Raw genomic sequence first — 27,511 nt, forward strand, 5'->3', positions numbered from 1 at the left:
GGAAGGTGAGAAATTTCCCCTTAGCTTGAAATAATTTCTTTTTTTGGGGGGGATGCTTTCATCTCTTGGAATGCATATGCTGGAGAAATAAAATGTTGCTAAATTCATACAAATCACAGGCTCTGGTCCCCCCTGAGGTCAATGACTGAACCTCGCACAAAACTGAACAGTTTTTATCAAGGCGTTTCCATGGTCCTCCTCATAGCCTGCAGTCCCTCGCACAAATTTAGTATAACCTGCAAGGAGATTGAGCTGACAAATCCCTGTGTAACTAAGGAAGAAAGATTAGAATTGAAAGGGGGGTGCATTGTGGACTCATAAACCATCCTCACTTCTCAAGGAGCAGTTGGTGAGGCTGGCCCTTCTCAAAGCCAGCTCTGTGTAGACCATAGACCCAGGTAATTCATGCATAATATTTCTTAATCTGCCTTTCGAGCACACTGCCCTTGGCCTGGAGCTTGCAAAGAGTCTAGGTCTCGTTGGGAAGATGGCGATATAGGAGGACGACAGGTCGGAAGCTCTGTAGCTTATCTCCTCAAAGTGCTGAAACAACATGCAGCATTCAACATTTTAACATTTCTCTACATCCTACATCAACTTCAACATTAATCGCCTCTGAAAGTGGCTATCTTGGTCGTCCTTGACTGACTGGAAGTTTGCTTTGCTTAAAACAGCGTCTTAACTCCCTTCCTCCCTCCGTCCTGACCTGAGTCGTTTGCAGAGCTTTATCAAGTAAGCAAACTTTATAAGTTATAATTAGCTGAAATAGCTTTCTTCATTTCCAGCAGCATTGAGGAGCTGGCAGAGCACCCAGCTTGGATATATAAGGAAGTATTTGCTTAAATTTTGCTGTTTTACAACTCCGGCCGATAACAGCTGTAACAGTAACTTACTACGCCCCCTTAAAGCGAAAGCTCTGAATTATGGTTCACACCAGAAAGGATTACAGAAATTTGGGAATTGTCCCCTCTTTTGAGCCTATTCCCCATAATAAACAACCAAAACAAAGAAAAATTACTCATTTTTATTCCCCTAAGGAGGGAACGGAGCAAACAGAGAATGATAAGAGAGCCACGGAGAATCATGGCAACAGAGTCATGGAGGGAGGAGAGGAATCCACACACCATCCAAATGTAGCCATGGATTGGTCGTTAGATATCAACGGGGCTCTTCAAACTGATACCTATGACCCCTCCTCCATCAACCTTGCACTGGAGATAGCTTTGGCGGAGAAACTGGCCCCGCAAGAGACATCTAATCTACCGGAGGACAGTCATTTAAATGAGCAAAACAATCTGAGCTCAAAACAACCTACAGAACTAACCTGCAATGATCTAAAAGCTAATAAGAAGCCTAATTGCCATTCTGACTCGATAAACAAGGCGAATTTATCAACCAAGGGTGACCCCCTCCCAATCGAGTGCTGGCTCTATATGATAGCAAGAGACATAGACCATATAAAAGCTTTCTTATCTGAATCCAATCAGCTCTTTACCATATTTCAACAGCTAAAGACCAGTAGCGAATGTTCCATTCCTGGGCAAGATCTTGGAACGAGTGGTTGCTGGCCAACTCCAGGCGCTATTGGATGAAACTGATTATCTGGATCCATTTCAATCGGGTTTCAGGCCCGGTTTCGGCACTGAGACAGCCTTGGTCGCCCTGTATGATGACCTATGTCGGGAGAGGGACAGAGGGAGTGTGACTCTGTTGATTCTCCTTGATCTCTCAGCAGCTTTTGATACCATCGACCATGGTATCCTTCTGGAGAGGCTTGCGGAGTTGGGAGTTGGAGGCACTGCTTGCCAGTGGTTCCGCTCCTACTTGGCGGGTCGTCTCCAGAAGGTAGTACTTGGGGAACATTGCTCGACACCGTGGGTTCTCCAATGTGGAGTCCCGCAGGGGTCGGTTCTGTCCCCCATGCTTTTCAACATCTACATGAAGCCGTTGGGTGCGGTCATCAGGAGCTTTGGAGTGCGTTGTCATCAGTACGCTGATGACACGCAACTCTACTTCTCCTTTTCATCTTCTTCAGGTGAGGCTGTCAATGTGCTGAACCGCTGCCTGGCCACAATAATGGACTGGATGGGAGCTAACAAACTGAGGCTCAATCCAGACAAGACTGAGATGCTGCTCGTGGATGGTTTCTCCGACCAGGTGGTGGATGTTTAGCCTGTCCTGGATGGGGTCACGCTCCCCCTAAAGGAGCAGGTTCGTAGTCTGGGAGTTCTTTTAGACCCTTCCTTGTCACTTGAGGCTCAAGTGGCCTCGGTGGCTCGGAACGCGTTCTACCAACTTCGGTTGGTAGCCCAGCTACGTTCCTACCTGAGCGGAGAGGACCTTACATCAGTTGTACATGCTCTGGTAATCTCACGATTAGACTACTGCAATGCGCTCTACGTTGGGCTGCCTTTGAAGACAGTTCGGAAGCTACAGCTTGTCCAAAATGCGGCGGCCAAATTAATAACGGGGACCAGGCAGTCGGAACACATAACACCTGTTCTGGCTCGCTTACATTGGCTGCCAATATGCTTCCGGGCCAGATTCAAAGTGTTGGTTTTAACCTATAAAGCCCTACACGGCGCGGGACCACAATACCTGTTGGAACGCCTCTCCCGATATGAACCTGCCCGGACACTGCGCTCTACATCGAAGGCCCTCCTCCGAGTCCCGACTCATAGAGAGGCTCGGAGGGTGGTGACAAGGACTAGGGCCTTCTCAGTGGTGGCCCCCAAACTCTGGAACAGTCTCCCCGTTGAGGTGCGTATGGCGCCGACGCTGCTGTCTTTTCGGCGCCAGCTTAAGACCTGCCTCTTTTCTATGGCATTTTAATTTAATTTTTTTTTTAAATTATGTAATCTGATTTCTGCACTTTATACATTTTTGTAATATTTATTATGCAATTTTAAGAGATGTATTTTGTATTTTCTGTTGTACACCGCCCAGAGAGCTATGCTAGTGGGACGGTATATAAATCTAATAAATAATAATAATAATAATAATAATAATATTGGTGGAAGCCTACAGAAAGCTTGGCCTACAAAATGAAGGTGAGAGCTTGGGAACTCGACCTTGTATTAGCCCCACGCAAACATTGCAGACAAACAAGCTAAAACCGAGTGGTACCCAGGAACTCAAGAGACCCCTCAGGAAAAGATGGAGTAACATCGCAAAGAAGAGCAAGGACATCAAACATCCAAAGATTCATCACTATAAAAAAATGAACTTTGATAAACTTTTTAAACTACTAGACACCACCCCTAACTTAAGGAGGAAACAGGGGGCCAAAGTGGCAATGCAATCCGACTGCAGCAAGGATGACAACATCGACCCCCCCTGTGTAATAGCATCTTCCCTCCCTATGTTGCCTAAAATTGATAGTCCACTTCAGAACCAGGCCTATGATCAGCAAGACCCATGGTCATTTGTATGCTCGGAAGCTAAATCATCCCAGACACCGGTAGTAGATGCGAAATGGCATCTAGTCTTCAATCATCAAAAGCTGGTCTTAATCTAATTACCCGAAACGTACAGGCCTTCTTACTCAACATGAACGTAAATTCCACCTCCTGAAAATCTTGGAAGGTATTACCCCAGGTCTCCTCAGTACTGAAGATATAATCAGCGTAGAATATCTGCATTATAATTACGTCACTGCTCGAACTGTGGTGACTTTTAGTGCTCCCGACAAGGCTAGACTGGTTTTTGAAAGCAAGGATGCATTCCATTCCAATGGCGTAATAACATCAAGAATCTTTGAGAACCTAACACCCCCTCAGGCTTTAACTATTCACCCCTGCCTACCCAGTAACGGGGTTCTGGCAAAGACAGACGACGGGACAGAAAAAAACCTAATCGAGTTTGGATCCAAGGCAGGCCCACCACCTTCCAAAGTCCCAGGTTTGCAGGTTTACAAGATGCCAAATGAGCCAGAGGACCATGAGCACAGCTTAAGGAGCAACGGCGTGATGGATTCGTTTTATGAAGAGAAGAAGAGGCTACTCGACTCCTTCGGTGCTCTCCCACCAGCAGCCCAAGTTGATATCATCTCAAGACTGTAGACCCTGAAAACCCATTTACTAAATAGGCTCACGAAACCCATGAGTGATGCTCTCTATGAGAAAGAACATCGAAGGTTAGAGGATCTTGCCAGAACACAAGAAGCCAACCCCAAAGAACGTACGGGAGTAATCCAGGGGCCCCCTGTAATCAAGAAACGTGCCCCTTTATCTCAGACTGTAGTAGAAATCAATTTAACAGCTTTCAATGCAGAACAAGATCACACCAGGAAAGATCTAGTACCTATTCCATCCAATGCAAAAGCTGCAGCATGCTCAATCCCTTCTTGGACAGACATGAGAAGACTGGATGAAAATGAAGAAGGATCTCCGCAGAAGGCATCTGCCTACACGGGCTTTCCTTTTAACTCTCTACAGATGGTAGTGTCAAACGTCAGCAGGCTAGACCCAATCCTAGAGGTAATAGATCCCGAATCAAACCCTCTGGTCAGGGCTCCCAATTCGCAGAATGCATCAGTTATCCAACTAAATACCGGGAGGCAACCTGCTACAGCCTGACATAAAACAAACCACCCCATGTCCCAGCTGCTAATTCTTTCTTGGAACATCTCAGGATGGAAGAACAAAGATGCAGATCCATCCTTCTTGGACTATGTGAAAAAGCACGACATTATTCTCCTTCAGGAGACCTGGGCAAGAGGGGAACTCGAACTGAACGGCTTTATGGCCCACTCGCTGGAAGCAACGCTAAGTGACATGGGGGGCTGGTCTAAAGGAGGCCTGAGCATGCTGGTCTCTACAAATCTTCGAACCCCTATTATTAGACTGGACTCTCTGACTGGGCTAGCCACTTCGTTAGTGATCAAGTTTAACTGGGCCTGGTTACTACTTATAAATGTCTACTCTCCCCTGCATCGCCAAAATAAACTTGGTGAATGACACTAGACTAAAGTTAGATATTGTTATCAGATATTGTTATTAGATATTGTTAAGCTGACAACTTCATATCCAGAAGCCGTGGTGTTGGTAGTGGGCGATTTTAATGCTAGAATAAGACCAAACAACGAGGCTTTGTACACCCACTTCCACGAAACTCCACCTGTTTCAGATGAGGCTTCCAATTTACCGGTTCAACAATCCAAAGATCTAGGATATTTTTATTTATTTATTTATTTATTTATTTATTTATTAAATTTATATACCGCCCGACTAGCAATAGCTCTCTGGGCGGTGAACATAGAAATACAAAGCATAAAAAATACAATAAATAACACAATATGATACAAAATAACAATCTAAATCAATGCAGTAACATTTTAAATTTAAATCAATTTAGATTAAAATGCTTCGGAGAATAAAAAGGTTTTAACCTGGCGCCGAAAGGAAAGCAGAGTCGGCGCCAGGCACACTTCCTCGGGGAGACCGTTCCACAGGTCGGGGGCCACCACCGAGAAGGCCCTAGATCTTGTCATCACCCTCCCGGCATCCCTATGGGTTGGAACCCGGAGGAGGGCCTTCATAGCTGAACGTAGTGTACGGGCGGGTTCATATCGGAAGAGGCGTTCCGCAAGGTAACGTGGTCCCGCACCGTATAAGGCTTTATAGTTTAATACCAACACTTTGAATCTAGCCCGGAAACATATTGGCAGCCAGTGCAGGCGGGCCAGGACAGGTGTTATATGCTCGGACCGCTTTGTTCTTGTTAGCAGTCTGGCTGCCGCGTTTTGCACTAGCTGTAGTTTCTGAACTGTCTTCAGAGGTAGCCCTACATAGAGCGCATTGCAGTAATCCAAACGCGAGGTTACCAGAGCATGTACCACTGATGTAAGGTCCTCTTTACTCAAATAGGGTCGTAGCTGGGCTACCAACCGAAGTTGGTAGAACGCATTCCTTGCCACCGAGGCTACTTGAGCCTCAAGTGAAAGGGAAGAGTCTAGGAGGACTCCCAGACTACGAACCCGGTCCTTTAGGGGGAGTGTAACCCCATCCAGAACAGGGCATATATCCACCATCCGATCAAAGAACCCGTCCACCAACAGCATCTCAGTCTTATCTGGATTGAGCTTCAGTTTGTTAACTCTCATCCAGTCCATTATCACGGCCAGGCAGCGGTTCAGCACATCGACAGCCTCACCTGAAGAAGATGAAAAGGAGAAGTAGAGCTGCGTGTCATCAGCATACTGATGACAATGCACTCCAAAGCTCCTGATGACCTCACCCAACAGCTTCATGTAGATATTCAAAAGCAAGGGGGACAGAACTGACCCCTGAGGGACCCCATATTGGAGAACCCACGGTGTCGAGCAATGTTCCCCGAGCACTACCTTCTGGAGATGGCTCGCCAATTAGGAGCGGAACCACTGCCAAGCAGTACCTACAACTCCCAACTCCCCGAGCCTCTCCAGAAGGATACCATGGTCGATGGTATCAAAAGCCGCTGAGAGAGCTTCTGCCTTGTTCAAATGTTGCATAGATTGAATTTAATATTGGTAAACAGGTCTGTGGATGAAGATAGAATCGGCGAATTCACCTACCTATCTGGATCTGGAGCATCTACCATCGATTTCTTCATAGTCTCTGCAGACGCTGTATCCACCTGCGTAGTAGATAATCGGACTGAAAGTGATCACCTTCCCTTGGTCTTATCTCTGTGCTGTGGCAATCATACCATTCATGCCGACCAGGAACCAACCTTGGAAGAAAAATACAAAGGGCAGCACGCGTTAGATGGTCGACCAAGCTAGAGATGGACTTAAAAGGGATATTATACTTAGCTAGATGCCTTCGCCAGCGTGAGACTCTGTTAACAGCGGGCTCTGGGAAAATTTTGCTTGACACTTATCAGGAACTGACCCTGGATTTAAAAAAATTGTCTAATGACCAAGCCTTCGGCAAGGCCTCATAATTCACCATCCAAGTCAAAACCTTGGTTCGATCAGGAATGCATAGCCCTGAAAAAATTAGTAATCGAGAAATATAGAGCATACAGAGAGAAGAATCTCTCGATACTCCCCTCAGACTGCCTAGAATTGAAGAAAAGTTATAAACTTCTAATTAAGAGGGGGGAAAGATTGGCGCAGAGTGAGAATTGGCAGTCCCTAATTAAAGCCTCAAGGGCTAAGGACTTGGCCACCTTTTGGAGGCTGGTGGCCAGGGGATGGCCCAAAACCTCCGTCAATTTAGGGCTCATCCAGACGACTGTATAATGTGTGACATGACCGCTTTGTGTTCTCATTATTTTTCGGTCGTCCTGATGACGCCGAGTGAAAAAGCGCATTTTCACGTGGTTAAATCCGCTTTCGCACAACCGCGGAAAATGCGATAAACTATTTAAAAGCGTGAACCTTCGGCCGCTCGGACGCAATACCGCGGATTTAAGAGATGACGTTGTTGTATGGGCAGTACTGGGGCGGTTCCCAATTCCCCCTCCTCTTTTCCAGCCAATCCCGTCCTTTGCATGTTTGCGCTTGTGTGGAAACGTCTCCTGGAAAAGCCCGGGAACACGTGTCCTATCAGTGCTGTTGGATATACTGCGCAGGTGCGGAAATGCAGGTTTGCACAGAAGCAGGAAGTCAAGCATTTGCCCGCCATCGCGCATTTGTTTACTTTCGAAGGCACCGCTCTGGCCATCGATCATCCTGATGCCGCCTGCTTTGTGGATGGTGTTGTGTTGTGCAGCTCTCAGGTAAGAAGAGTACCTTGGATATTGCGTTGTGTGCCCCTCCTTCACGCTGAACCACCACCACCCTTTCCTGGGTCAATGGCTGGCCCGCCCCCTGCATCCCTCCATTGTTGGTGGCTGCTGTTCATTGCTGTTGATTTGCCCCTGTACCCTTGTAAAGTTAGCTCACTGCACAGTAAATAGCTGCAAACCCATCCCGCTTAGAGGTAGCCATGCGGTCTCGCCAGCAGCTTTTCCCCTCTCCGCTCATCCGCTGTGAAGCGGGTGTGCGTGACTCTTTTAGGCGGGAGGTTCGAATGCCCTGCCGTGGCTTCCTTGTGCTGCCTGCCGCCCGCTCATCAGCTGTGCAGCACGTTTACAGGCAGCGCTTGCAGGCTTATTCTGGGCGGGAGGATTGAAAGCGACGTAGAATGTGGGGGGGACACAACTCTGCATTTCCCCCATGGCCCCGTGCGGCGGCCAAGGGAAGGCCTGCCCGTTGGATGTTCCCCTTTGATCCTGCCCTAGAATTCCAAAGTTTTTGGGGGGGGAATGTGCTAGGGGCAGCGATTGGTGCTGGTGGTCTCCAGGTTTCGTAACCGGAGGGTGATGCAGCAGTTTTTAACACCGCTGCACACGTGGACGAACCCCTTGCAAATGCTTTCATGGTCACTGTCAATGTTAACCACAGACAGTGCTCGTTGACTGCCCGTGCTGTTTGTAATGCCGCCGCAGACGTGGGCCATGGACTTGCAAGTATTTTCATGGTCAATTTTCTGCCCATGCTTTGTGCCTCTCCCATGGTTAATGCACCTTTGCCATCTGCTGTGGTTTGGAAGCAGACTCTTCTCAACAGCTAATATGGCCGCTTAGATACGGTTGGCATGAAGAGGAGGTTGCTCCCTGGAATACACACACAAACTGCTGCCCCTGCAAGTAATGGCAGATAGACGTGCTAGGGGCGTGTTTAAAAACTACTCCAATGCTGTACAGGTTGTGTATATGTTACTCCTGTACATGTATATGTATAGGGGTCGACATCCATTTATCGATTGATAGGTACATAGACACACGGATAGGTAGATGGTCGGGGAGAGAGAGAGAGAGAGAGAGAGAGAGAGAGGGAGGGAGGGAGGGAGAGAGAGGGAGAGAGAGAGAGAGAGGGAGGGAGAGAGAGAGAGAGAGGGAGGGAGGGAGAGAGAGGGAGGGAGAGAGAGAGAGAGAGGGAGGGAGAGAGAGAGAGAGAGAGAGGGGGAGAGAGAGAGAGAGAGAGAGGGGGAGAGAGAGAGAGAGAGAGAGAGAGAGAGAGGACACAGACGTATTTATGTGTTTATTTTCCAGCCTTGAACATTTCCTGCATACTTCTGCGCTTGGCCTACGCAGCACTTCCTGCAGGGCCAGCAGTGTCACCCCAGAAGCCCCTGCACAGGCAAAGGAACAGAAGAGAAAGGATGGAACCGCCAGGAGAACGCTCCCATCAGGTTGAGGCCCATGAACGTGCCAGTGGGGCCAGAGGTCCCAGCTGATGTGCCTGCGAGGTCATGGGCTTTCTGGACATGTGGGGCGAATCGAAGGTGCAAGGACTGTTGAGGAGCAGCCCCCGCAACGTGGATACCTTTGAAGGCGTTGCGCAACAGATGGTGAGCAGAGGCCACAGCCGAACGGCCACGGAGTGCAGAAACAAGACCAAGGTGATGAGAGCGGAGTACAGAAGGGTAGTAGCGCACAACTCAAAATCCGGCAACAGCAGGACCACATGCCCACACTTTGAGCAACTGCACAACATTCTGCGAGGGATGCCAGCGTGACTCCGCTACGAGTGGCAAGAAGTCTGCATGTGCGCAACAGCAATGACGCTGCCCAGACTCCACCCTCTAGCAAGACCTGCACGGAAACCACACCTTTGCCACCAGCAGTCCACGTGGGATCGTCGAGGCAAAGTGAATCGACCACCATAAACAGAAGTGACCTGGAGGAATGTGGACTGTTGGGTGAGTCATCAGCAGCTTCTCCTGAGGCAAACACTGGTGACAGCAAGGATGAGTGGAGGCAACGCTGTATTGAAAACCACAAATGCTGTACACTGAGGTTGCTCGGTGGATGCTCTTACTTTCATACTGAAGACTTTTCTTCGCGGGTTTCTTGTCTGTATTCAAGGCTTGCTGGCTGACTTATCTATGTTACAGTGGCTGATACAGCTGCTGCTGAAGACCCAGAAGAGGTGCATGAAGCTGAAGGCCCATGTGGACAACAACAAGGCAAGCTTCCTTGTATCCCATATTTGGGAATTTATTATATTCCCCGGGGCCAATAGCCGCACCGAATGAGCCGTTCCATGTCATAGGAACTGCGAACAGCATTAGCGCTGCAACTTGTCTATCCGTCCCTGTTTCTCTGGCTCAATATTTACGGTGCTTTTTTTTGGTCTAGGTTTGGAAGCCGTAGCCGAAACAGAAGATGTGGATGCGCAAGACCTTCGTTCACAGTGTGGTATGTAGCTTTTTTGCAGGTGTTCCATGTGTGTGTGCATGTCAGCTGTACTTAGTTATTCATTCTTTCACTCATTTAAGGCAACACTGCTAACTTTTGGCGGTGCTCCATTCACAGACCCAGCTGTACACAACCCCACTGCGACCATGTCCCCCGCTGTTCGTCTGGCGGAGATTCGGAGGAGGAGGCCAAAAGGAAGCTGAACGGAGGCCCTCCTTCTTGCGATACTGGACAAAGCGAAAGAGGACAGTCGTAGGAGGGACAGAGCGGCAGCAAGGGAACATGCAGAGTTCATGGCAATTCTGAGGGAGAACAATGCAAGGGCAGAGCAGAGCAGGCTTGACAGAAACCGGTACATGGACAGAATGGACGGAATTGTTTCTACAGTAAGTGGCATAGCTTCCAGCCTGGAAACATTGACACGAACATTCCAGGAACACAGCACCGGAAGCGTCAACAATGTCTGTAACAGTACGCTGACAACAGTGGGCCAAGTTCCAAGCGTGCCATTGGGTCGGCTCACGAGGGCACCCGCAAGCGTTAAAGCAAATGCTTGTGCCAAGGGCAGAAAGCCTGGAAAGGCAACAGGGAAGGAAAACCGGCATGACAGCATCAGTTCCAAACTGCCACATTGTAGCCCTTCCGCCAGCTCACTCCATGCAACAGGTCCCTGCCCCCCCTTGCAATCTTTTCCAGAGACTTGCACAGCATCCAGTTCGGGCTCCGATGATGACACCATCATCGACGCACCACAATCGACATCATTGTGTGGTCCCATGTGCCCCCCAAGTCGAGTTGGTGACTCTGCAAACCCAAATTGCACCGACCCCTGTTCCTCCCTATGGCAGCCTGCATCACTGCAGCCTCTGACGTCCACTCCTGTACTCGCTCGCAGAGCTAGACGTGTTCGGAAGCCCCAGCCATATAGCCCTTAGTCTTTGTGATTTGTGGCTATATGTGGTGACACTGGCCAATAACAGTACAGCGCAACATACACCGGAAGTCTGAGGTATCTCTTCCGTGGTGTCATTTCCTGAAGCAAGGGCACTAATGGCAGTTTGCAACTGTCGGTCAGTGGGCCACCCTTCCCTTATTCCCATGGGGATGTCATGCACTATGGACACAAGCAACATTTCCAGGCCAAACATACATGCCATGACTGCGGGACAAGCTTGGGTATGATAGTCACGCTGAGCCACCCGCGCATTGTTCCTGCAGTCCGAACGTTTGGAAGTAATGCTCCCTTGCCTGCTAGTCTTGTTTCCCACCACAGCTGTTTAAATGTTTACAAAGTTCTGTTGACATGTTATAATGTAGTTGGCACAGCGCAACAAGGCACTTTTTTGTACGTTGGTTCTTGTATGGATGCCTTCATATGGTTTCCCGCTCTGCACAATGTGGGGCATACCTACAATCTCCTTCCAACGCAGAAGAAGCGAAGGATGGTTTCAGTTAGAGTGCACTTTCAGAATAAACTTTGTTCTAACAAAGAAGAACTTGTGCTCTTCTCGTTGAATGCATAGCATTCCAACACCCGAATGAGAGGGAAAGGAGGGGGGGAATGTTGGCAACTGGCCCTCTGCACTAACACAAACGTTTGACCACGTAATGGTGGCCGAGGGAGGGGTGCTCGGCAATGACACAACAGTTAGGCAATGGAATGGTGCCACAAATGATTTGAAACCAGGCCTTGGCGATAAGGCAGCACTCCTGCTCAGAGCTTGGAAAAGTTACTTTTTTACACTGCAACTCCCAGCAGCCCCGGCCAGCATAGCCACTGGATCGGGCCGGTGGGACCTGTAGTTCAAAAGAGTAACTGTTCAGGGCTCTGGTTATGCCATTGAGTGGGTGCCGAGGGAGAGGTCCCAAATGAGTTGTGAACGTTACTATGCAACAACACAACAGTTAGGCTATGGAATGGGGACTGAGGGGGGCCCCACAGACTTGTTTTAACTGTTTATCAGCAGTATGACAGCTGTTAGACAATGGAGTTGGGACTGAGAGAGGGTTCCAGAAAGCGATGCTGGGCTGCAGGGCCCACTGAACGCATGCCAGTTTGGGGGCATAGCACATGGGCCCTTAGCTACTGGGCGCATAGCAAGCTCACAAAGCCCTATTTTTTCGTCAGCAGCCTCCATGTGGCATCAACAGCTGTAAGTACATTGTAAGTTTTTGCACTGTCCTGCATGTGTCTGGGCGCTAACCATTATTCTTCCTGAGCTACCTTCCGGGTTTTCATCCAGCACCTCTTCCTGCAGAGGATAGTGGGTCCGCTGTTGTGGGATGCACTGTGGGTAGAGAAGGTAATTGTGAAATCACAGCCAAATGCTCATTGGCATGACCGGACAAGCAGTGCATTGTGCACCACCTTGTTTTCAGGAAGCCGGCAGGCAACACATTCATTACTGGCAATAGTGGGTCAATTCTCACATTCCCCTTGCCCACACATGAGGTGAAGTCGGAGGCATGCACTGTGGCCCCACACAGGGCAGTGTGCACGAGTGCAAAGTGGAGCACAAACAGTACACATTCCCTGCAAAAACAATTAATGTTGCTATAACACCTTGGATCCGTGTGCTTGCCATCAGGCCACCGATCCTCCCATGAAGGACGCCCCCCTCCTTCCACAAGCCGTACAGTTCCTTGAAATACTGCGGTCTCTTGTGGGGGGGGGCGTCCTCTTGATGCCTCCCTGGCATTAAAAAAGTCGGCCTTCAGCCGCTTCAACCGGGAACGGAATAAGGAAGTGTGATGGGCTTGTTTAACCATTTTGGATTAGCACAATAACGCTATTTCATGAAAGCACAGTGTGAAGGGCTGTTTAACCATTTCGGATTAGCACAATAATGCTATTCCATGAAAGCACAGTTGAGGAACAAAGTGGAACCAAGGATGCAGTTGTAGGGGAAACATTTAATTCGCGGCAGGCTATAACAAACCGACATCCTAGGGACATTAGAACCGACTGGTAGACCTGCTGGGCTAATATGGTGCTGTAGTGGCGGATACTGTTGATGTATGTGAGTATTTGTTTTACAAGGGAACTCTGTCCGTGAAGAGTTAATGACCACAGGAGCTAAGATAAGCATCAGGTGTGATTAATTAAGGGTGGGAACGCGCCTAGTCATCCTGAGTGCTGGAGCAATAAAAGAAGGAAAGCAACACAGTGCTAATGGGTGCAGATGCTCTCCGTATCTCTCCACACACCCGCGGACTGCTCACTGTCTGAGTTAAACGCTGCAAGTCTGATGAGGACTGGTCGTGCTGCTGGGAAAGCGAAAGGATGCAGAACCTCTGGCTGTGCTACTGTATATAGACTGTTTGACTGTGTGTATCAAGCGTTTGCTGTTATCTTCTGTTTACTTTGTGCAACGTCTGAGTAAAAGACTGCTTATAGCACAGACACGTGTATCCTGACTCTGTGTGAAAGAGGACTCCAGAATAACTCCAACAAAGGTTATGGGCCCAGGCGGCCCAGGCTGCCCAGGATCCATAGTGCTAGCAGTGAAGACTAGTGGTTGTGTTGCACAAAGACAAGAAAGAAAATACAATGGCAATATCCTTAAGTGCAGGTATGCCATTAGAGCGGTTGACGGAGAGAAATTATGCAAGTTGGAGAGTGAAGATGGAAATGCTGCTTCGAAGGGAAGATTTATGGCATGTTGTAGATAAGGAACCGCCAGATGATCCCTCCCCTGCATGGATTTGAAAAGAAGAGAGAGCCAAGGCCACTATCATTCTTGGTTTGGAGGACAGCCAATTGCCAATGATAAGAGGGCTGACAACTGCGAAAGCTGTTTGGACTGCTTTGAAAGATGTTTATGTTAGAAAAACAGCTGGGAGCAAAGTTTATTTAGCAAGGCGTCTATATCAGACACGTTTAAGTAAAGGAGGCTCCTTGCCGGTCCATTTAAAGACACTGAAAAGTTTATTTGCGGATTTACAGGAAAGAGAAATGACCTGCACTCCTCTGCATCAAGTGTATATTATACTTTCGTCCCTTGACGAGTCCTGGGACACTCTTATCTGCACCATGGAAGCAATGGCAGAAACAGATTTAACCCTGGAATTTGTCATTGGGAAACTGTTGCAGGAATGGGAAAGGAGGCAGGAACACAGTAAGATAATCGAGTCAAAACAAAGGTGCGGAGCTGCTACAACAGAGGAAAGTCAAGGTAACAACATGACAAGAATATATGGAGTGCGTCGCTGTTATGAATGTGGGTCAGAACAACACATCAAAAAAGATTGCCCAAAGGCTAAATTTATTTATTTATTTATTTTATTCAGCTTATATCCCGCCCGACTAGCAAACAGCTCTCTGGGTGGCAAACATAGAAACATATACAATAATAAAATACCAGATCAATATAACAAATATAAAAATACATCATCTAATATAAAAATTACAACATTTACATAAATAACTTAGATTAAAATGCCTCAGAGAAGAGAAAGGTTTTAACCTGGCGCCGAAAAGATAATAGTGTCGGCGCCAGGCGTACCTCCTTGGGGAGACTATTCCACAATTCGGGGGCCACCACTGAGAAGGTCCTAGATCTTGTTACTACCCTCCGGGCCTCCCTATGGGTCGGGACCCGGAGGAGGGCCTTCGTAGTAGACCGTAGTGTACGAGCCGGTTCATAAACAGAGTGCTGACGTCGCAGGAAAAGGAAAACGCTGGAAAAAGTTTGCTTCTGTACACCTTGTGAAGACACAAGAGCAAAGTACAGATGTGGCTGCTACCACACAATGGGTGGTAGATTCTGGATCTACTCATTTTCTATCCAAAGACAGAGCACTGTTTCAATCCCTGGTTTCCACAAGTGAGTACGTTATCTTAGCAGATGGCACACGAAGAAAAGTGGAAGGAAGAGGGAATATTTATGTTAATTGTATAAGAACCTTTGTAACTGATGTTTTGTTTGTTCCTCAGTTAGAAAACAATTTGATATCTGTATCCAAGTTAGACTCTATGGGTTACACAGTAACATTTAATGCTAAAACATGTAAGATCCTAAAAGGGACACAGTTGTGTGCAGTAGGAAAGCTAGAAGAAGCATTGTATACAGTGGAGGATAACAGTATAAAAACTCACAACAATGTAATGGCAAATGAAATAACCAACAAACCACCACATGATAACTGTGTACATCTTTATCACAGGAGGTTTGGGCATGCAAACTTTAGAACCATAACTAGAATGCCACAATTGAGTGCAGACATGAAATTAAAGCCATGTAACTCTTTTATGGAATGTGAGATATGTAATGGGCAAAAAGCAACAGCATCCCCCATTCCAAAAACGTGTGATAGAAGCACCAAAAGAATGTTTGAGTTGTTACACATGGATCTAGCAGGCCCGTTTCCAAAAACAATAGGGGGAGCTAGATACTATATGCAGAGCTTGGAAAAGTTACTTTTTTGAACTACAACTCCCATCAGCCCCAGCCAGCTTGGCCACTGGATTGGGCTGATGGGAGTTGTAGTTCAAAAAAGTAACTTTTCCAAGCTCTGACTATATGGTAATTGTTGATGACTTCTCACGCTTTGGTTTTGTTTACTTGTTAAAAAGAAAAGGGGATGCTGAACGAACATTCAGAAATTTTGTGAAATGGATTGAAGCAAAATACAATAAGAAAATAGCTGGTTTATTGACAGATAGAGGAGGAGAATTTACTGCAGACACATTTGAACAATTCTTACCTGAATAAGGGATAAGACATGCATTAACAGCGCCTAATTCCCCATCTCAGAATGGGATTTCGGAAAGGAGAAATAGGTACTTGCAGGATATGGTGAGGGCAATGATCAATGACTCACCACTTCCTATAACATTCTGGGGTGAATGCATTACATATGCTAATTATATTCAGAATAGACTATATGCCAGTGCTATAGATACCACACCATTTGAGGTATTTCATGGCAATAAACCAAAATTGAATCACTTAAAAGCATTTGGTTCTGAGTGTTGGATACATATTCCAAAAAGAAAAGGAAAAGGAAAAATAGCACCAAGAGCAAAAAAGGGAATTCTTGTAGGATTTGAAAATGCTTATTATAGAGTATGGTTACCATCTGAAAAAAGACTGATAGTCAGTAGAAGTGTAAAGGCTTATGAACAGAATTGGAAGGAAGTAGGGAAATTTACAGAAGTAAATTTACAAATGGAAAAGCCTAGCCAAACTGACAGGCAAGAACTCAAGATAAAGCAGGAAGAAATAAGTGAGGCAGAAGAATCTGATGAAGTGCAGGATGAGGAGGGGGAAGAAGCCGAAATACACCCAGTAACAAGCCCTTCCCCAATAGCCCTTAGGAGATCAGAGAGATCAAATTTTGGGAAACCTCCTGACAGGTTTGTGATAAGTACTGCCAAGTCAGAATATATCACAAGAGAACCTGATACATTTCAGGATATAGAAAAACTACCCCCTGCATTAGCCCAGAACTGGCAAACAGCCATGGCAGATGAGATCAATGCCATGACACAGAATTCTACTTGGACATTAACTCCATTACCCCCAGGTAGAAAGGCAATAGGATGCAAATGGATCTATAAAATAAAAAGAAATGCAGATGGCAACATTGAAAGATATAGAGCACATTTGGTTGCAAAAGGATATAGTCAAAAGTATGGGGATGACTATGATACCGTTTTTGCACCAGTGATAAAACATGAGACAATAAGACTTCTATTGAAATTAGCAGCCATAAAGCAATTGCAAGTTTTTCATTTTGATGTTAAGACAGCTTTTCTTTATGGAGAATTAGAAGAAACGTTATACATGGAACAACCCCCTGGTTTCATTAAAGATCCAACGTTAGTATGTAAGTTAAACAAATCCATTTATGGATTAAAACAGAGCGCTAGATGTTGGAACACTAAGATAGACCAACTGTTAAAAGCAATGGATTTCAAGCAAAGTATTGCTGATCCCTGTCTATATGTAAAACAGGATGGACAGAATGTTAATTATTGCTTATTATTTGTGGATGATATTCTCCTGATATACCAATCAGAGCAGGACAAGAAGAAATTCGAGACTCAGTTGTCAAAGGATGTTGAGCTAAAAAGCCTTGGACATGTAAAACACTATCTAGGCATAGAACTCGAAAGAGAAACTGATGGAAGCTTTGTTCTCCATCAAATAAATAAAATAGAACAGCTCTTGCTACAGTGTAACATGCATGACTGCAGACCAGTAAAAACACCAATGACGGTAACATTTCAAAAGGAAAAGGAAGAAACACCATTTGATAACCCCAAGTTATATAGAAGTATTATTGGAACATTACTCTATATTGCAAACGTTACAAGACCTGATATAAGCAACGCTGTAGGAATTTTAAGTAGAAGAGTGGAAGAACCAGCCCAAAAGGACTGGAATAGTGTTAAAAGACTGCTCAGGTATTTAAAGGGAACTCTGCATAAATGTATGTATTTATCAGCCAATGGAAAAAATGATGTAATTTGTTATGTTGATGCTGATCACGCAGCAGATGAAAGAAACAGGAAGTCAACTTCGGGTATTGTGATACTATATCGTGACTCCTTAATCGATTGGCACAGCTTAAAACAAGGAGTGGTTGCAATATCCAGTACTGAAGCTGAATATGCCAGCCTATCAGCTGCATGCAATACTCTTCTTTGGTTTAAACAATTGTTATCTGATGTAAAAATAAGTGTGAAAACACCATTTACTGTATTTGAAGACAACCAGGCATGTATAAAGTTGGCAGATACAAACACAGGGAATAATAGGACTAAGCACGTCCATATACGTTATCATCATGTAAGGGACTGTGTTCAACAAGGCTTAGTGACCTTATGTTACTGCCCCACTAATATGATGCTTGCTGACATGTTTACAAAACCCCTTTCCACAGAAAAGCATGAAGAGTTTATGAAGCAGTTAGGTATGATTAACAAAGGGAAAATGTGACTTGGCACCTCCGTTCCATTGTAAAAAGGAGGGGTATGTTGATGTATGTGAGTATTTGTTTTACAAGGGAACTCTGTCCGTGAAGAGTTAATGACCACAGGAGCTAAGATAAGCATCAGGTGTGATTAATTAAGGGTGGGGACACGCCTCGTCATCCTGAGTGCTGGAGCAATAAAAGAAGGAAAGCAACCCAGTGCTAATGGGTGCAGATGCTCTCCGTATCTCTCCACACACCCGCGGACTGCTCACTGTCTGAGTTAAACGCAGCAAGTCTGATGAGGACTGGTCGTGCTGCTGGGAAAGCGAAAGGACACAGAACCTCTGGCTGTGCTACTGTAGATAGACTGTTTGACTGTGTGTATCAAGCGTTTGCTGTTATCTTCTGTTTACTTTGTGCAACGTCTGAGTAAAAGACTGCTTATAGTACAGACACGTGTATCCAGCCTCTTTGTGTGAAAGAGGACTCCAGAATAACTCCAACAGATACCAGTTAGCGCAGGTGTTATTTGTGTGCGACGAGAAGCCTGGCTGCAGCAGGTTTGTTTCCCACCAAAGCCATGCATCCCCGCTCGTCGGTGACCAGTTCTGGGGAACTTCCCGCTCCCTGGCTGCCTCCTGCCGAAGGTTTCCCCCTCCCCGTTCACTAGTGGTCAAGAGGAGTGTGCTTCAGCCTTTTTGGCGGGCGCTTTGAATGCCACGCATGATTGCTTTCCTTGTGCTGCCTGCCGCCCGTTCACCAGCTGCGACAGACAGCACTTGCCAGCGTATTGAGGGCGGCGGCGTAGAAATAGCGAAAGAATGCGTGGGCCACTAACGATGCTTTTGCCGCGGGTGCCGCACGGGCCACGTGCGGGCCAGCCCCCCCCCACTTCCCAAACCACAGATAATAAATCAGACGTGTGTGTGCATATCGGTGACGTATAATTGGGAAGTACTGGAATCAACACAGCTAAAGGTTGCTCTCTATTATATACCGAGCAATGGCAGCTCTAACAGCATTCCCCCGAGATACATTTGAGTTGTCACTTCGCCGGAACTGCTCCTCATATGCAGGTAGTTCCAATTGGTCAGACACATCAATTTCCTCGTGGAGAATGTGTCCGCAGCTCTCGCAGATGTTGTGCAGCACAACGCAGGAAGTGACAACACTAACATAATTTTCTTCAGCCACAGGGAGCCGAGCGGTGAGACATCTCCATCTTGACTTTAAATGCCCCAAACTTCTTTCCACCACATTTCTGCAGCGGTTGAACACCCGGTTGAAACCCATCTGGAAATTGTCTAGATGGCCCCCATAGGGCTTCATGAGCCAACGGTGCATTGGGTAGGCGGCGGCAGCATCAGCAAGGATGAGGGGAGGAACCCGGACACCCTGGATAGTTATGCTGGGATTGCCAGGAACGAACAGTCCGGCATCCATCACTTGGAAGATGGCAGAATTGCAGAAAATGAAAGAATCGTGATTCTGGCCACTCTAACCCACCTCGATGTTAATGAAACGACCTGTATGGTCACAAGTCCCTTGCAGTAAAATGGAGTAAAAACCCTTGCGGGTTGATATATTCCTCTCCCTGTCCCGCTGGAGCCATTATCGGAATGTGACATCCATCGACCACCCCAATCACCTGCGGGAAACCCATTTTCAGGAAGCCGTTCATAATCTGGAAGAAAAAGGGGTGCAAGCTTCAGTGCGTTGCCGCTTTTCTGATTTCGCACTACTCCAATCACCATAAAAGTGATACAGAAACACTCCAAGCCAAAAGTAATTGCAGGCAAACTTACCTCCTGAGGATTTCCAATATTGACAGTTCTGGACAGAAGAACATGCTCTATTGCCAGGCAAACCTCCACAACAATCTCCCCAACGGTAGACTTTCCCAGTCCGAAGTTCACCGCCACCTCCTGGTAACACTCCATTGTTGCCAGCCACCACACAGCAACAGTCAGCCTCTTCTCTACCGGGATGGCGCTACGCATATTGGTTCCTTGTCTTTCCAGATGGGGACGAAGGAGATCAGCCATTTCGTACAAGGTAGCCCGAGTTATACGGAAGTTGGCCAGCCAAAGGTCGTCGTCCCAGTGTTGCAAGACTTCGGTCTCCCACCATGATCTTGCACGATTGCGAACCCAAACCCTTCGAGGGATATTTCCACCCAAGGCGTGTTGGGCCATGGCCGCCAAATTTTTCAAAGTCGATCTCCCACGTTTATTGCGGTCCTGAAGCTGCTTGCGGCTTTTCTTCCATATCTTATGAAGCAGCTGGAAATCCTCCGTCTCCCTTTCTTGCTCTACCGAGCGGAACTCAAGGAAAGCATCCCTCAGCTGAACAAGGCACAAACTTAAATGTCGTAGGTGGAGCTGGACTAGAGCAAAAAACACTGTGACCTCCATGCCGCGTTTCTGCGTTCAACCAATGAAGTGCATGCGCACAACTGATAGATTTGCAAGGGACAGAGGCGATCGCAACCGGAAATCGGCGGTTTACTTCACTTCCGGCCAAGCGCACTTGCGCCATTGTCCTGTGTGCAACATGTGTTCACGGAGTTCGGTCCCTCGCTTTACATTGCTGTGGTTCACCCGGCGGTGAGTTCCGTTTTGCATACCCGGACGTTTTGCATACCCCTCGGCGCAGCCAACCTTCGCTCCAAGAAGCACATCTGGGGTTCCTTGCCGGGAGCACCGCCTCGAGGCAGGCCATCGCATCGCGCCCAACCGCTTTGCGCGTGTCCCATCCTTCTGCATGCCTTTTTTGTGGACCTCCCGGGTATAGTGGATCAGGACCGTTAGCAATCCTTCTGGTTTCTGAATATATAAGCTTAACGCACAGTCGCAGAAACTTAAGGAAAGGATAGTCAAGAGGTGATGGTGGCCGTTCCCAAGTACTTGCAGCAAATAACATTGCACTCCGTTTGTGATTGTACCCAGAGCGTGTACGATTAGTTTTTAAACGTTATAAGTTACAGCAACAGTATTAATTACCATTACAATTACAATTGCTCTGAAAGTAATTGGTTAGTTTAATAGCCTACAATAACTTTAAAAATAAAGAAACACATACATCAGTAGTCCAATACTGATTATTACTCAGAAGATGGCAATGGTGGTCTCTCTGCTGGTAAGGGTGGTGTGAAGGGAGGATGACACCACTACTTGGGTCTTTGCAAGTAAATCCAAGTGCACCCCCCCACTCAGCCAGGAAGCGTAATCGGCCTCACTCGACCACCTCCCAGACGCTGCCCTGCCACCAATCAAGGGACACCCGTTCAAGCAAACATGTTACCCCAAGTAGCAAAATAGCTAAAATACTGCAAATGCAGCACAGCAGCCACAGATGGGGTGTAGGCCACACACACACACACTTGTCGTATTTCACCTCCACAGTTCTCCATTCTGCTGCCTCCTTCTGCTCCTTTATCCATGTTCTTGACCATGATTTTCATCCACATATCAGAGGAGCAGAAGACTTTCCCTGCCCCCCCCAAGTAATGCCCCGAAGTAACTCTGGAAATGTCACAATTACTCCATCTACTTTTGTTTGCATGCCATGTGCCATGTTTAGGTGAAGGCGAACGTATAGTAGGGAAGGCTGCCACCCCCGCTTCCATCTGCAACCAAGCCCAGTCTAGAGGCAGGACACGTTGCCGCCAGTGGACACAGAAATAACACTGCAAAACAGCAGGATGCAACAGCCAGGCCGCTTCTCGCCACATGCTGCGGTCGAGGAACATGTGGGTGTCACTGTGCAGCAACATGAGGAGGAAGAAGAGGCACGCCAAAGCATTGGTAAGTGATCGGGGGGGCTAGGTTCATTTGAGTATGTACTACAATGGCAGGACCATCTTCTGGGCGGCATCGCATCCTGCAGTGCTTGCAATTGCTTCGGACACTACCGCTAACCTGGCATGTCACTCGATTCACAGATCCCGCCGTGCACCGGGTGAAAGTGCTGCACTCATTGGCAGTACGTCGTGCACGCCGAAGGAGAAAGACGCGAAAAACATCACGTTCTGCACTGATTCTCCAGTCCATACTGGAGCAGCACAAAGAGGCATCTCGGCAGCGGGAGAGAGCGGAAGCAGCCCGACACGAGGACCTCATGATGCTCATGAGGGAAAACAATGACCTTGTACGCCAGCGCATGTATGACATGGACATTCGAGCGGCCGAGGGGAGGCATGGCATAAACCTAGTTTTTGAGAAGGTGGATGTCATCTTCTCCTCTGTGGCGGGGATAGCGTCTAATTTGAATGCACTGTTGAACGCCCAGCGGTAAGTTACCAGTGGTAACTCACTGTTGCATCAGTGTAACTAACAACCGGTTCACCTCGTCTTTCCGCCAAGTTAGGATGTTTTGCTTTTGGGTTGTTCAAGGGAAGTATGTATGGGAAGTTCCCATGATGTGATGCTGTGTGTCAAGTTCATTGCACTGGTTATGTTATTGTTATGCACTTAAAAATAAAACTTTGCATATTTTACCACCGGCTTTACTTTAAATGTCTGAAACCGCTACTCAATAGGGATAGGTATGGTAGACTCAGGGCTGTTGTGGTTCCCTTACATGGCATACACACACCCAGCTAAGCAGCCCTGTAACTGTCTAGACTGTTAAGCAGCATTAACAGTGCAATACGCTGTTATGGTTACCATTAAAAAGTCCACACTGGTGGTTGTTCTTTTAAGAATTTTAATGCAAACCTTAAACATAACTAAATAACACTTTTATTAAGAGGGCGGGCAAAGCGGAGAGACTGATGGGGAGCACCCTGCTCCTCACTGCTCCAACATTCCAGGTGGTGGCACGTCAGCTGGACGAGGCTGGGTTCCCCCACACCCACTTTCTTCCAAAATGAAACAAAATGATGACCCTTGAGTGGTGTTGTGCCTGTAAGAGAAAAAAAACCAAATATCCACATAAGGAAGGTGCTGGAGCAAGTGGACTCGGCCCTATATGTCAGCCTGCCAGTTTGCCTTAAATAGGCTGCATTTCCCCAACACAGACATTTCAATTCACACTGGCACTTAGCATGCAACTGAAACGCTTAAATCACAGAACAAATGCATAATCAGTCTGGATGAAAATGCAGGCAAATTCACATTCTTTTCTTTATATGACATAAGAAACACCAGCGGCATGTTCAGCACACCTGTAAATGACTGCTTGATCAGCACAGCGATAGGTGTGGATCAGAAAAGATGAAGGGCAAGCAAAAGATTTTCACAAAAGCAACAAACAAGGTACATAAGATCCAATTGGGGACTACACATGCAACATTTAAAATGATATCTTGATCCCCTGTTCCATCTCCCCCCCATTTAGGGAAGACACCCTTTCAAGAAAGACAGAAATTACATTTCGAGTCATTCCAGTTAACCAGCAGTAACCCTAAACCCAACACGAATCGCACAACCAGTGTCACCGCAAAAGGGGAACGGTGGAAGGGGTGCAAAACTTGCAAAGACAGATTGGGCTACTTACAAATCACACGCTAGCGCTGGTCCGAAGCCTGGCCTGACAACTTTGCGGCACCCTGTCCTGCCTCCACAGCACGCAATCGGTGGTGCAGACCAGGAATCCACAAGGTCTCCATCTTTCGGATGGTGTCCTGTGTGGACTTCCTGTGCTCCTCAAACTGCCGACCTATAAATGCAGAGGAACAATTGGCATTGTTTGTTGTAGCCACGTGCACATTGCATGTTGTTCACATTACAAGGCAGAGCATGTTTGCACACATTAGACAATGACCAAAAAACGCAATGATTTGGGCCAAACACATGCATGTCATCATAACAACATATGAACATAAGAACATAAGAAGAGCCTGCTGGATCAGGCCAGTGGCCCATCTAGTCCAGCATCCTGTTCTCACAGTGGCCAACCAGGTGCCTGGGGGAAGCCTGCAAGCAGGACCCGAGTGCAAGAACACCTCACCTTGGGTGTTGACTTTGCCGTCCATGATTTCCATCCTGGCCATTAAATCCTCCAGACTGGTTGTCTGGGTAGACTGGGGCAGCATAGTGGTCTGCGTGGCGACGTGCGCGACACGGACTGGTTCGTCTTCCATGGGTCTGGGTGGTTCTGCCTGGGAGGACCCGGCTGTTATGAAGAAAACGGAGAAAGCATCATTGGTTGACATTTCCCACCACCAACTGCCATGCTGCCCATGCCATGACTTGACATCATCCCTGGTGCGTTGTTGGATACCCTTCAGAAAAGTGTGAGGGATGGGATGGTGAGACGCATTAGCCGCCAAGCATTCGCAAGTCTGGGTGCGTAGCAACTGTAAGTCACCTAACCCATAACCATCGTAGGGACCGTTTTAGAACTGTCCTGCATGTGGCTGGCCATGAACCAGTGTGATTGGTGACCTACCTTCTGGCTCTTCCTCCACCACATTGTCCTCTTCTGAGGAAAGGGGGTCATTTGTTGGACGCGCTGTGGGTGGAGAAGGGAATTGTTAAATCACAGAAGAATTATCATTGACCTAACATGACATTCATTGAATTCCCAACCACCTTGTTTGGAGGAAGACAACAGGAAACACACACACTGCTAACTGGCAACATTTATTGTATTTTCTGTTATGTATAGAATGTATTATCTGCCCATCTGGCCAGATGTCCAGCCACTCTGGGCGACATACACAATAGGAATAAATCTAAAATTAAAAATCTAAAAAACAATGAGGATAACATCTAGCCCACCCCAAAAGCCTGCCTGAAGAGCAAGGTAGGAAACTCATAGGGCACTGCTGCCATCCCAGTTGTCCACACATGTGGAGAGGTCAGAGGCATGCACTGTGGCTCCCCACATCTGATCCACTCAGCAAGCGGACATACCTGGACAGTGGGCATAACAACAAAGCGGCACCCAAACTGTACACAGTCCCATCAAACTCAATAAACATAACACCTTCCCCACAGGAATGTTTGAGACCATAACTTACCAGCAGGCCGGCGATCCTCCCATGAGGGACGCCCCCCCTCCTTCCACAAGCCGTATAGCTCCTTAAAATACGGTGGCCGCTTATGGGGGGGACCCCTTGGGATGCCTCCATGGCATTGAAGAAATCAGCCTTTAGCCACTTGAAGCGGGAGCGCACCTGCGCCGTGGTGCGGGGGAACCCAGCCTCGTCCAGCTGATGTGCCACCACCTGGAATGTTGGAGCAGTGAGGAGCGGGGTGCTCCCCATCAGTCTCTCCGCTTTGCCCGCCCTCTTAATAAAAGTTAGGAGCATTCTCAGCTCCTCTCCACGCCAATAGCGCCCTTTCGTAGGTCTCCCCGCTGCCATTGCCAGTGAGGATCCCGCTGCAGTAGGCCACAAACACGCTGTCACGCAAAAGCGAAAGCACTCCACATGCGTGTTCGATGCAAGCGTTTGGCCTACAACAATAGAGGCCGGCACTCTGACCTCCTAGAGAGCCCGGCGCACACTGTTTGTGTGAAGGGAACCGCTGCTGCATTGCTTTCCAAAGTATATGGAAATTGAGACGTTCGTGTATATAAAAAGGAGTGTAACAGGGCTGTTTAACCGTTTTGGATTAACGTGATTGCAGAAATGCAAGAAAGCATATTTGTGAAAGCAGCAGAAGGAAGGGGGAACTGGAAGGGGAAACACAAATCACTTTTGCGCCCCATTTATGATGTACTTGCTGGGGCCTATAAATGACTGCAATAGGGAGTGTTTGGCAAGCCGAAAAGGGAAATATCCAAGAAGCCGCTTGCTAAATGGAATAAGTTTTCTGCTTTACCACGAATGCGCATTTCTGCAAGACTTGCCAAGCAGATATTCTGCAATAGGTGCTCTGTCACAGAGCTATAGCCTTTTCCCCATAGCAACAGAATTAGCTGCGATCCTGACTTATGGCTAACTTTAACCAGAGGGAGTGTTTGGCAAGCCGAAAAGGGAAATATCCAAGAAGCCGCTTGCTAAATGGAATAAGTTTTCTGCTTTATCACGAATGCGCATTTCTGCAAGACTTGCCAAGCAGATATGCTGCTATATGGAAGTGTGAATCCCCTGCCTGAGTGAGTTCTTTGTGCTGCCCGCCGCCCTTTCATCAGCCACCTATGATTTTGCCCAGGGCCCCACAGGCTACGGGAGGACTCATGGCCCCCTCCTCCAAATTCGGTTTGGGCCATGACCGCCAGCTTATGCAAACGGGAGCCCCTACGTTTGTTGCGGCCATGCGGTTCCTTGCGGCTTTTCTTCCATATAATCGGAAGCAACTCATCCTCCTTCACCTCCCTTTCTTGCTCCACCAGCATGAACAGAAGGGAAACATCCCTCACCTCCGCTAACTCCATTGCACCCACAGGAAATTCAAACTTTCGCGCTTCCGTGTTCAAGCACGCATGCGCAGAACTGATAGCAGTGGAAGGGGAGAGAGGAGCAGACGTCATCTTTTCCCAACGAATCGGATGTGTCGTGGGCATGGATAGGAAAAAAGCGAGAAGATGCCGCATGTTCGGGCTGCGTGTGCGGCCGGTAAAAAAGCGTGTTTTTAATATCAGCAAAAAGTGGGAAAGGAGCGGGAAAAGGGGCAAGTGAGGACTCTCAGCTGACAGAGCGGGTATGGAAAACCTGGATTATCCTGCTCCATCTGGATGAGCCCTTAGACTATCACATCCCTGTGAACTCTTGGGAATGGCATTTCTATAATATATATGCAAGGGGACAGAAACGACTTCAGTCAGCTGAGAATTGTATAAATGATCTTCCTGACTGGCCTCCTGTTTCTGATAAGGAAGTCACCAACCTAATTGCCAATCTGAAGCTGGGCAAAGCTCCAGGGCCAGACAACATCCCCCCTGAAATATTCAAAACCAATATAGAGTGGTGGGCCCCAGTGCTGGCAGCACTCTTCACAAGCATTGACCATACTGCTTGCATTCCAGAGGACTGGGGCCTTGCCATCATCATCTCAATTTATAAAAAAGGCAAACAATCTGATCCTGCCAATTATAGACCCATCAGTCTGTTGAACATCGTTAGTAAGTTATACACCAGTGTCATGGCCCCGTCAGAGGACTCCTCAGATGAGGACGACTCGGGAGTAACAGCAGCAGACCCAGGAGCAGCAGGAGACACGGAGGAGCCTCCTGAGAATCCAGCTCCTTCTGCCCCTCAGCTGCAGAGCACCCCAGGGACAGCAGAGGCCCTGTAGCCAGACACAGACAGTGAACAGGATACTCCCCCCTCACCTGCAGAACGTAGACAGCAGAAGGTCAGGCAGAAGAGGGGCAGGCCTGTCTCCTTAAGGCCCAAACGCTGAGGGCTCACACCTGCTGTCCATCCTGATCTTTATAAGGCACACCTTGGCTGCAGCTTGTTGCTGACTGCAACGTCAGGCGTGGCTTTGTGTAGACCTAGTTTCCCTGCAGCATCTCTTTGACT

At 47.5% G+C, this 27,511-nt stretch overlaps 2 protein-coding genes across 2 annotated transcripts in view; one reads left to right on the forward strand and one right to left on the reverse strand.

Moving 5' to 3' along the window:
- LOC133373811 (lipocalin-like) overlaps positions 1 to 17,898 on the forward strand; it is a 390,232-nt gene extending 372,334 nt beyond the window's left edge. Inside the window, exon 7 of the mRNA XM_061604055.1 lies at positions 17,887 to 17,898. The gene's annotated coding sequence lies outside the window, so the exon portion shown is untranslated. The remainder of the gene's footprint in view (positions 1 to 17,886) is intronic.
- A 4,940-nt stretch (positions 17,899 to 22,838) lies between these two features.
- LOC133373968 (uncharacterized) lies at positions 22,839 to 26,517 on the reverse strand. The gene is made up of 6 exons (XM_061604466.1): positions 26,289 to 26,517; positions 25,061 to 25,165; positions 24,487 to 24,549; positions 24,046 to 24,210; positions 23,593 to 23,754; positions 22,839 to 22,998 (listed from the first exon to the last, which is right to left on the reverse strand). Exons 1-5 carry the CDS (start codon positions 26,515 to 26,517, stop codon positions 23,603 to 23,605), a joined length of 714 nt encoding a protein of 237 aa, XP_061460450.1. The 3' UTR covers positions 22,839 to 22,998; positions 23,593 to 23,602.
- Positions 26,518 to 27,511: the final 994 nt, after the last annotated feature.

Source organism: Rhineura floridana, chromosome 20 (assembly GCF_030035675.1).
Source record: "Rhineura floridana isolate rRhiFlo1 chromosome 20, rRhiFlo1.hap2, whole genome shotgun sequence".
Lineage (NCBI taxonomy): Eukaryota > Metazoa > Chordata > Lepidosauria > Squamata > Rhineuridae > Rhineura > Rhineura floridana.